At 37.5% G+C, this 12,021-nt stretch overlaps 1 protein-coding gene across 4 annotated transcripts in view; it reads left to right on the forward strand.

Annotated features, from left to right (window-relative positions):
- The window catches only part of LOC133091248 (zinc finger protein 791-like), a 48,352-nt gene extending 37,093 nt beyond the window's left edge, over positions 1–11,259 (forward strand). For all 4 annotated transcript variants that reach the window (XM_061190316.1, XM_061190317.1, XM_061190319.1 and 1 more), the window contains 3 exons: positions 8,531–8,657; positions 8,843–8,903; positions 9,304–11,259. In XM_061190316.1, the coding sequence (XP_061046299.1) occupies positions 8,531–8,657; positions 8,843–8,903; positions 9,304–10,957 (1,842 nt within the window). In that variant the 3' untranslated portion in view covers positions 10,958–11,259. The remainder of the gene's footprint in view (positions 1–8,530; positions 8,658–8,842; positions 8,904–9,303) is intronic.
- The last annotated feature ends 762 nt before the right edge of the window (positions 11,260–12,021 follow it).

Genomic DNA, 12,021 nt, shown 5'->3' on the forward strand with positions numbered 1-12,021 from the left:
CTTTTCACTACGCAGTGTTGTTTTAGTTTTGTCTGTTTTGACCTTTCAGTAAATGAGTACTAATGAAATTACAGTCAAAATGTTTTTTGGTTGGTTCTTTGCAGAAGTATGTTTCATACACACCTAGGGTCTGAGGCTACAGGCTAGTCAAGGTACTCATCCATTGCAGTGGTTATAGGGTTGGGCTTTTTCCAGTTAAAATTTTTTTTTTGGGCTGTGTCACACAACTTATGGGATCTTACTTCCCTGACTAGGGATTGAACCTGGGCCCTTGGCAGTGAAATCACGGAGTCCTAACCACTTGACCTCCAGGGAATTCTCTCCAGTTTAATTTTTAATCTCGTTAAAAATACATTTTCTATATTCTTGCATTAGTCTCCAAGTACATAAATCCTCTGGACATTGGAGAAAAATTGCTAAGCTGTAGATGGTGATCGAGTTCAAATTTACAGGAAATGGCAGTGGAGTGCATCAGTTGATGCTTTCTCCATTCGTGCATAATTTACATATTTGTTACCTATGGTCATCAACACTTGGGATTACTAAATTGACTAAATTTTTGTCCTAATCAGTGTGAAATGTAATCTGCTTGACGTGTTGCTTCATTACTTCCTATTACCAATCAGATAGGTATTTTTTCATACATGATCTCTCATTTTCTGTTAAACATGTTTTGGTTATTTTCCCTTTTTTTTTTTCCCTTAACTATTGTGTCCGTTCATCTTACTTCGCACACTAACCCTTTAACATTGCATGTATTTTCTTCCACTTGTTTGTCTTATAACACCCTTAGTTTTAATATGTTTGAATTGGTCAGGCTCTTGCTTTAGGGCTTCTTCTCTTTTTTTGTTGTTTTGTTTTGGGGGGGGTTTTTTTGTTTTAATTATTTTTTTTTCTTATTAGTCATCCATTTTATACACATCAGTGTATATATGTCATCCCAGTCTCCCAGTTCATCACACCACAACCCCCATCACTTGCTGCTTTCCCCCCTACGTGCCCATACGTTTTTTCTCTACTTCTGTGTCTCAATTTCTACTTAGCAAACCGGTTCATCTGTACCATTTTCTAGGTTCCACATATATGCGTTAATATACGATATTTGTTTTTCTCTTTCTGACTTACTTCACTCTGTATGACAGTCTCTTAGATGCATCCACGTCTCAACAAATGACCCAATTTCGTTCGTTTTTATGGCTGAGTAATATTCCATTGTATATATGTACCACATCTTCCTTATCCATTCGTCTGTCGATGGGCATTTAGGTTGCTTCCTTGACCTGGCTATTGTAAATAGTGCTGCAATGAACACTGGGGTGCATGTGTCTTTTTGAATTATGGTTTTCTCTGGGTATATGCCCAGTAGTGGGATTGCTGGGTCATATGGTAATTCTATTTTTAGTTCTTTAAGGAACCTCCATATTGTTCTTCATCGTGGCTGTATCAATTTACATTCCCACCAACAGTGCAAGAGGGTTCCCTTTTCTCCACACCCTCTCCAGCATTTGTTGTTTGTAGATTTTCTGATGATGCCCATTCTTACTGGTGTGAGGTGATACCTAATTGTAGTTTTGATTTGCATTTCTCTAATAATTAGTGATGTTTAACAGCTTTTCATGTGCTTCTTGACCATCTGTATGTCTTCTTTGGAGAAATGTCTACTTAGGTCTTCTGCCCATTTTTGGATTGGGTTTTTTTTTTTAACATTGAGCTGCATGAGCTGTTTATATATTTTGGAGATTAATCCTTTGTCCGTTGATTCGTTTGCAAATATTTTGTCCCATTCTGAGGGTTGTCTTTTCGTCTTGTTTATGGTTTCCTTTGCTGTGCAAAAGCTTTGAAGTTTCATTAGGTCCCATTTGTTTATTTTTGTTATTTCCATTACTTTAGGAGGTGGATCAAAAAAGATCTTGCTGTGATTTATGTCAAAGAGTGTTCTTCCTATGTTTTCCTCTAAGAGTTTTGTAGTGTCCGGTCTTATATTTAGGTCTCTAATCCATTTTGAGTTTATTTTTGTGTATGGTGTTAGGGAGTGTTCTAATTTCATTCTCTTACATGTACCTGTCCAGTTTTCCCAGCACCACTTATTGAAGAGGCTGTCTTTTCTCCATTGTATATCCTTGTCTCCTTTGTCATAGATTAGTTGACCACAGGTGCGTGGGTTTATCTCTGGGCTTTCTATCCTGTTCCATTGATCTATATTTCTGTTTTTGTGCCAGTACCATATTGTCTTGATGACTGTAGCTTTGTAGTATAGTCTGAAGCCAGGGAGTCTGATTCCTCCAGCTCCGTTTTTTTCCCTCAAGACTGCTTTGGCTATTTGGGGTCTTTTGTGTGTCCATAGAAATTTGAAGATTTTTTGTTCTAGTTCTGTATAAAATGGCAGTGGTAATTTGATAGGGATTGCATTGAATCTGTAGATTGCTTTGGGTAGTATAGGCATTTTCACAATGTTGAGTCTTCCAATCCAAGAACATGGTATGTCTCTCCGTCTGTTGGTATCATCTTTAATTTCTTTCATCAGTGTCTTATAGTTTTTTGCATACAGGTCTTTTGTCTCGTTAGAGAGGTTTATTCCTAGGCATTTTATTCTTTTTGTTGCAATGGTAAATGGGAGTGTTTCCTTAATTTCTCTTTCAGATTTTTCATCATTAGTGTATAGGAATGCAAGAGATTTCTGTGCATTAATTTTGTATCCTGCAACTTTACCACATTGATTGATTAGCTCTAGTAGTTTTCTGGTGGCACCTTTAGGATTCTCTATGTATAGTATCATGTCATCTGCAAACAGTGACAGTTTTACTTCTTCTTTTCCAATTTGTATTCCTTTTATTTCTTTTTCTTCTCTGAGTGCCATGGCTAGGACTTCCAAAACTATGTTGAATAATAGTGGTGAGAGTGGACATCCTTGTCTTGTTCCTGATCTTAGAGGAAATGCTTTCAGTTTTTCACCATTAAGAATGATGTTTGCTGTGGGTTTGTCATATATGGCCTTTATTATGTTGAAGTAGGTTCTATGCCCACTTTCTGGAGAGTTTTTATCATAAATGGGTGTTGAATTTTGTCAGAAGCTTTTTCTGCATCTATTGAGATGATCATACGGTTTTTATTCTTCCATTTGTTAATATGGTGCATCACATTGATTGATTTGCGTATATTGAAGAATCCTTGCATCTCTGGGATAAATCCCACTTGATCATGGTGTATGATCCTTTTTAATGTGTTGTTGGATTCTGTTTGCTAGTATTTTGTTGAGGATTTTTGCATCTATATTCATCAGTGATATTGGTCTGTAATTTTCTTTTTTTATAGTATCTTTGTCTGGTTTTGGTATCAGGGTGATGGTGGCCTCATAGAATGAGTTTGGGAGTGTTCCTTCCTCTGCAGTTTTTTGGAAGAGTTTGAGAAGGATGGGTGTTAGCCCTTCTCTAAATGTTTGATAGAATTCACCTGTGAAGCCATCTGGTCCTGGACTCTTGTTTGTTGGAAGATTTTTAATCACAGTTTCAATTTCATTACTTGTGATTGGTCTGTTCATATTTTCTGTTTCTTCCTGGTTCGGTCTTGGAAGGTTATACCTTTCTAAGAATGTGTCCATTTCTTCCAGGTTGTCCATTTTATAGGCATAGAGTTGCTTGTTTCTTAGGATGGTTTGTATTTCTGCAGAGTCTGTTTTAACTTCTTTTTCCTTTCTAATTTTATTGATTTGAGTCCTCTCCCTCTTTTTCTTGATGAGTCTGGCTAATGGTTTATCAATTTTGTTTATCTTCTCAAAGAACCAGGTTTTAGTTTTATTGATCTTTGCTATTGTTTTCTTTGTTCCTATTTCATTGATTTCTGCTCTGATCTTTATGATTTCTTTCCTTTTGCTAACTTTGGGTTTTGTTTGTTCTTCTTTCTCTAGTTCCTTTAGGTGTAAGGTTAGATTGTTTATTTGAGATTTTTCTTGTTTCTTGAGGTAGGCTTGTATAGCTATAAACTTCCCTCTTAGAATTGCTTTTGCTGCATCCCATAGGTTTTGGATCGTCGTGTTTTCATTGTCATTTGTCTCTAGGTATTTTTTGATTTCCTCTTTGATTTCTTCACTGATCTCTTGGTTATTTAATAACGTATTGTTTAGCCTCCATGTGTTTGTGTTTTTTACATTTTTTTCCCTGTAATTGATTTCTAATCTCATAGTGTTGTGGTCAGAAAAGATGCTTGATATGATTTCAATTTTCTTAAATTTACTGAGGCTTCATTTGTGACCCAAGATGTGATCCTGGAGAATGTTCCATGCGCACTTGAGAAGAAAGTGTAATCTGCTGTTTTGGGTGGAATGCCCTATAAATATCAATTAAATCTATCTGGTCTATTGTGCCATTTAAAGCTTGTGTTTCCTTATTAATTTTCTGTTTGGATGATCTGTCCATTGGTGTAAGTGTGGTGTTAAAGTCCCCCACTATTACTCTGTTACTGTCGATTTCCTCTTTTAGAGCTGTTAGCAGTTGCCTTATGTATTGAGGTGCTCGTATGTTGGGTGAATATATATTTATAATTGTTGTATCTTTTTCTTGGATTGATCCCTTGATCATTACGTAGTGTCCTTCCTTGTCTCTTGTAACATTCTTTATTTTAAAGTCTATTTTATCTGATAATGAGTATTGCTACTCCAGCTTTCTTTTGATTTCCATTTGCATGAAATATCTTTTTCCATCCTCTCACTTTCAGTCTGTATGTGTCCCTAGGTCTGAAGTGGGTCTCTTGTAGACAGCATATATATGGGTCATGTTTTTGTATCCATTCAGCAAGCCTGTGTCTTTTGGCTGGAGCATTTAATCCATTCACGTTTAAGGTAATTATCGATATGTATGTTCCTATTACCATTTTCTTAATTGTTTTGGGTTTGCTATTGTAGGTCCTTTTCTTCTCTTGTGTTTCCCACTTAGAGAAGTTCCTTTAGCATTTGTTGTAGAGCTGGTTTGGTGGTGCTGAGTTCTTTTAGCTTTTGCTTGTCTGTAAAGCTTTTGATTTCTCCATCAAATCTGAATGAGATCCTTGCTGGGTAGAGTAATCTTGGTTGTAGGTTATTCCGTTTCATCACTTTTATCATGCCACTCCCTTCTGGCTTGTAGAGTTTCTGCTGAGAAATCAGCTGTTAACCTTATGGGAGTTCCCTTGTATGTTATTTGTCGTTTTTCCCTTGCTGCTTTCAATAATTTTTCTTTGTCTTTAATTTTTGCCAATTTGATTACTATGTGTCTTGGCATGTTTCTCCTTGGGTTTATCCTGTATGGGACTCTCTGTGCTTCCTGGGCTTGGGTGGCTATTTCCTTTCCCATGTTAGGGAAGTTTTTGACTACAATCTCTTCAAATATTTTCTCAGGTCCTTTCTCTCTCTTTTCTCCTTCTGGGACCCCTATAATGTGAATGTTGTTGAGTTGAATGTTGTCCCAGAGGTCTCTTAGGCTGTCTTCATTTCTTTTCATTCTTTTTTCTTTAGTCTGTTCCACAGCAGTGAATTCCACCATTCTGTCTTCCAGGTCACTTACCCGTTCTTCTGCCTCAGGTATTCTGCTATTGATTCCTTCCAGTGTATTTTCCATTTCAGTTACTGTATTGTTCATCTCTGTTTGTTTGTTCTTTAATTCTTCTAGATCTTTGTTAAACATTTCTTGCATCTTCTTGATCTTTGCCTCCATTCTTTTTCCGATCTCCTGGATCATCTTCACTATCATTATTCTGAATTCTTTTTCTGGAAGATAGCCTATCTCCATTTCATTTAGTTGTTTTTCTGGGGTTTTATCTTGTTCCTTCATCTGGTACATAGCCCTCTGCCTTTTCATCTTGTCTGTCTTTCTGTGAATGTGGTTTTTGTTCCACAGGCTGCAGGATTGTAGTTCTTCTTGCTTCTAGGGCTTACTCTTCTTAAATGAGAAAATTCTCCCTATTTTTGGATCAATGAAGCATTTACTTTTGACCTCTAGAAGTGTCCCAGTTTTTTCTTTCATGTTTAAATCTATAATGAATTGGCTATTGCCCGTGGAATACAGGGGAATACAATGTCTTTCCCAGTTAGATAACATTTTGTTAGAGATATATTTTGGGAGAGGTGACATCTTAGTGATGATGGGTTATTTCTAAAAACATCTTTTGTGTTTTCATTTATCTCATTCTCCTTTAATGTTACCCAACAAAAATTAAAAATTTTTCCCATGAGGATCATTAAATATCTCGTTCATTCTTCTTTAGTACCTAATTAAATTTGTTCTGGGGGGAGCCAGATGCAAACTTCCAGATGGTCTTTCCTAGTGTAATTACATAGTAAGGGCTCAAGCCTACAAGCAGCAGGTTGTGACAACACATGTGAAATAATTGTCTTCCAGAGAAGCTCATTAGAGCCTCAATACCCAGAGTGGTTTTGGGGAGCAGATCACATAGGAACTCTCTGCCTAAGCATAACGAAAGTTCAGACGCTCATAATGAAAAGCGTTTATAATGTACCATAAGCAGTTTAGACACACTGAGCCACTCTTATCAGGTTAGTGGGGTCACTCATAAATCCCAGTTCCCAGATACCAACGAAGGACAAACATGGTGAGCAGGCATTCCTAAGAATCAGCCATCTCAGACCTGCTAGTAACTCTCTTCTGCACACTTCATAGTAGGACATTGTTAGGAGCAAGTGCTACAGATCCACCATAGAAAGTGTAATTAGAGCTGATGCAAGCAGCTCAAGCAGGAAGTGGTTACTTCCTCACAAATTTAACAGCATCATGAACATGTGGAAATTATATATTTTTACTATGATCACTTCAAGTCTTACTGTTCTCTAATGGTAGGGTCCAGAGCACATTAGAAAAATTAGAGAAATGCTATACAAATAAAAGAAATATTTCCATTTTAAGACCATCAATTCCTGTGAGAAAAACTTCTCAAGAACTGGGGATTTCTTTTTCTGTTCCTTAACTGAATGGATAAATTCTACCATTGTAATTACTGTGTGGAAACCTTTTCTCTGTCCCCTGCATGTGGACATCAGTAGGTTAGTGATCTTTTACAGAGACCAGCATTTAGGGAAGTTATGTGGTTGAGGGATTCCTATGCCCAGACGTTGCGCTGTCATGTTCCTGTGCACCACATGGAGGCATGGAAATGAGAGAAGTGGAAAGGCAGCCTCTCAAGTGGCTGGTTGAGAATCATTGCCTCCTGTAATTGGAGAAGGGAAGTTTTATGTTTTTTAGAGGAAAGCACCGCTCGACCCTTTGTGTTTTATAATGATGGGCACATTCACCATCAAACCATTGTGGTCTTCAGTGGACTCTGGTGCAAATTGCAATTCTTATTCAGTTCCCCAAGGTCAGCAAAGTTCAGGGTACACTTATGGTTTTGCCGGAAAATGCTCTTCTGGCATTTATCTTCTCAGTATATGCACATATATGTGGTAAAGATGGTGAGAAGCCACTCTGAGGCCCATGAATATAGGGATTTTGTGGAGGTCTAAGTTGTCATGCTTTCTTTCTCATGCCTGAGTACTAACTTCGGAATAGCTTCCTAGCCCCATGAAATAGGACAGAGATAAAAAGGAGTAACTGATCTGTCAAATATTTTTACAGGCAAGTTAAAGTTAATACTTTTCCACAAGATTATTTTTATTCAGCCAGTTGCATCTGACTACTTCTGATAGCCTGGAGTACTTCAGGACAATATGGCCAGCTGGGCCTAGTGATAAGCTGGATTTCCACAGGTCTCCTGTCCTTGTCATGTTTGGTAATGGGAATGGAAGAAAAAGCTTCCGGTTCACTGTTTTTTTCCATTAAAACCTCATGCAAGGGGCTTCCCTGGTGGCACAGTGCTTAAGAATCCACCTGCCAACGCAGGGGACATGTGTTCAAGCCCCGGTCCGGGAAGATCCCACATGCCTCAGAGCAGCTAAGCCCATGCACCACAACTACTGAGTCTGCACTCTAGAGCCCGCGAGCCACAACTACTGAAGCCCGCACACCTAGAGCCTCGTGCTCTGCAACAGGAGAAACCACCGCAACGAGAAGCCCGCACATCACAACGAAGAGTAGCCCCCACTTGCCACAACTAGAGAAAGCCCGCGTGCAGCAACGAAGACCCAACACAGCCAAAAATTAAATAAATAAATTTATTTAAAAAAACCTCATGCAAATGTGACCCTGTGTTTCATGGAGTGCTATGTGATAGATATGGTGGGTATTAAAGGAGATGAATTTTTCTTACGAGGAGTTGATGATCTGGAAATATTTCTTTCATTTGGAGTTCACATTTCTCCAGTGTGCTCTAGATCCTACTGTTAGAGAATGATAAGACTTAAGTGATCATAGTAAAAATGATTTCCATGTGTTCATGATGCTGTTAAATTTGTGAAGAAGTGGTTATATAGAGAATAAGGATTTTAATGATCAAGTCATAGAATAAATATTTTAATAACAGCATCATATGTGAACTTCTTGTGAATGGACTACAGATTCCCAGTACTGTCCATCTCACCCATCTTCCTGTACACATATTTGTGATGTTTTAGGACCCAGTGGCCTTTGAGGATGTGGCTGTGAACTTTACCTTGGAGGAGTGGGCTCTGCTCGGGCCTTCACAGAAGAAACTCTACAGAGATGTGATGCGGGAAACCTTGAGGAACCTGGCGTCAGTAGGTAAGGATGATGACATTCCTTCACTTAATCAGAGAACAAGTGTTTCCTGCCCATCAGTGTTGTTCTAAGATGTGGAATGGGGAAAGGGAATACTTTGGTAAGTAGATCGTAGTTTGAGGTCATCATAGACCTGTGAAATAATAATTTTCTTATAATTTACTGATCTTTTTGGTTCTGCATTTCAGGGGAAAAATGGGAAGACCATAACACTGAAGATCAGTACAAAAACCAGGGAAGAAATCTGAGGTGAGTTGCACTCACAGTTGAAAGCAGTGTCCCACAAGAGAATCTTATGTCATGAAATTTAAAAACAAGTAGACACAAAAGGGCCCAGCTTCAAATTTATTGATTCTCAGAAAATTTTTACCAAAAAATGTTTTCTTAAGTGTGTCATGGATGTTCATTCTTTCCCAAATAGTTTACTTTGAAACATATTCAGAGACTGCATATATGAATATCACTATGATAATAGCAGTGGTTGACCTTTCTTGCAGAGCATTCAGTATATTCACTTTCAAACAATTTACATGGTGCAGAAAAACCTAACACTTTCCTAATAAATGATAAAAATGTAATACAAATATTTACTATAAAATCATTAACAAAGAAATCATTAACAGTGTGTTTCTAATTTTTTTTTTAACAGAAGTCATACATTACGGAGACGCTGTGAAAGTGAAGAAGGTAGTCAATGTGGTGAAAACATCAGCCTTATTCCAAATCTTAATCTGAACAAGAAAAATTCTACTGCAGTAAAACCATGGGAGTGCAGCGTGTGTGGAAAAGTCTTCATGAGTCGTTCATCCTTTAATAGGCACGTTAGATCTCACACTGCACCCAAACCATCCAGGTATCAGGAATATGGAAAGAAGCCTTATAAATGTAAGGTATGTGGGAAAGCCTTCAGTTATCTCCAGCCTTTTCAAAAACATGAAAGTAATCATGGTATAGAGAAATCCTATAAATGTAAGGAATGTGGGAAATCCTTTAGATATCGCCAATCTGTTCGAAAACATGAACGGACTCACACTGGAGAGAAACCCTATCAATGTAAACAATGTGGGAAAGCCTTTCGATATCATCAAACCTTTCAAACACATGAAAGAACTCACACAGGGGAGAAACCCTATGAATGTAAGCAATGTGGTAAAGCCCTCAGTTGTCCAAGTTCCTTTCGAAGTCATGAAAGGACTCATACTGGAGAAAAACCCTATGAATGTAAAAAGTGTAGTAAAGCCTTCAGTTGTCCCAGTTCTCTTCGAAAACATGAGAGAACTCATACGGGAGAGAAACCTTACGACTGTAAGGAATGTGGGAAAGCCTTCATTTCTCTTGGAAGCTTTCAAAGACACATGATAACACATACTGGAGTTGGACCTTATAAATGTAAGGAATGTGGAAAAGCATTCAACTGTCCCAGTTCATATAGAATACATGAACGATCTCACACTGGAGAAAAACCCTATGAATGTAAACAATGTGGTAGAGCCTTCAGTTGTTCCAGTTCCTTTCGAACACATGAAAGAACTCACACTGGAGAGAAACCTTATCAATGTAAGGAATGTGGAAAAGCCTTCCATTGGCTCACCACTTTTCAAGTCCATGTGAGAACTCACACTGGCGAAAAACCCTATATATGTAAGCAGTGTGGTAAAGCCCTCAGTTGTCCCACTTCATTTCGAAGACATGAACGGACTCACACTGCAGAGAAACCCTATGAATGTAAGCAATGTGGGAAAACCTTCAGTTCTCCTCTAGGTTTGCAAATACATGAAAGAACTCACACTGGAGAGAAACCCTATAAATGTGAGAAATGTGGGAAAGCATTTGTTTCTCTCACAAGCTTTCGAAGACACATGATGACGCACACTGGAGATGGACCTTATAAATGTAAGGAATGTGGGAAAGCATTTAATTGTCCCAGTTCATTTCGAATACATGAAAGAACCCACACAGGAGAGAAACCCTATGAATGTAAAATATGTGGTAAAGCCTTCAGTTGTTCCAGTTATGTTCAAGTACATGAAAGAACTCATACTGGAGAGAAACCCTATGAATGTAAGGAATGTGGGAAAGCCTTCATTTACCGCACAACCTTTCGAGGTCACATGAGAGTGCACACTGGTGAGAAACCGTATAAATGTAAAGACTGTGGGAAAGCCTTTAGTCGACCCAGTTCATACAGAAGCCATGAAAGAATTCACACTGGAGAGAAACTTCTTGAATGTAAGCATTGTGGGAAAGCCTTTAATTGGCCCACATCCTTACATAAACATGTCATGAGAATGCACACTGGATAAATTATAACTGATAAATACAAGAGAGTTTCCTATCAACAAATATTGGGCTGGCCAAAAAGTTCATTCGGGTTTTTCCATAACATCTTATGGAAGAATGAACTTTCTGGCCAACCCAATACATTCAGTCATGTGAAAACTCTACTGGAGAGAAATGCTATAACATGGAGAAAAATGTTATAACATGTAAATAATATGGGAAAGCCTGATGTAGATTAATTCACATATAATGCTCCAGAAAAATGAAATAAATGTTTTAAAAGTTTAAAATATATCATCTTTATCAGTGGCTTATTCTGAAACTCAAGTCTCTAATTATGGATTCTACTTGTTAATTTTTCAAATGAACACTGAGTTGAAACAATTCTGTAAATAAGTACTCTTTAAGCAATAGTACATAAGCTTAGTAGGTAGTATTTTTCCTTAAATCAATTTATAGAATTTTTGTCTTTCCATTTTGAAATCTGTTGGATCCATGGGTGAACTGGAATATAATTGTAATGTGCCAATATTATATAATGTGCCAAAATATATAATTTCTAAGTTGTCCTGTAAGTAAAGGGGGCATAGAATAATGACACTCTGGTAGTTATTGGGATTTTCCTATTGGCTTCATGTGGCAGGTACTGGATATTTCTTACCCATTGTAAATATGCCTCTTTTATTAGAAAAGCTTTTTTCTTTTGTCAGAAGAGCCTTCTTCCATTTTCCTTGCTAATTAATAGTCGGCATAAATTTGTAAGTATGTGAAGTTTATCACAGAGTATAATCTCATTTGACTTAGTATTTACATCTTTTCTCTTTACTCTTTGTCATTCCATCTGACTGTGATTTGGGTAAGAGACTTTAAGAGACCCATGTTGACATCAACTGCATACTTAAAGCAACCTTACATTGTTTGCAAGTGCTGTTATTTTAGATTTAAATTCGTAGCTACAGTATCTTTGCACTGAAGCAACATTTTTCCCCCACCAATGCATTAAAAAATCCTCCTACATTATTCTGATGTCACCAGTTAGGATCTCTTTTACCCATAATGCAATTAGAATAATTATATCACTGAAGTC

The sequence above is a fragment of the Eubalaena glacialis genome, chromosome 4, assembly GCF_028564815.1.
Source record: "Eubalaena glacialis isolate mEubGla1 chromosome 4, mEubGla1.1.hap2.+ XY, whole genome shotgun sequence".
Taxonomy (NCBI): Eukaryota; Metazoa; Chordata; class Mammalia; order Artiodactyla; family Balaenidae; genus Eubalaena; species Eubalaena glacialis.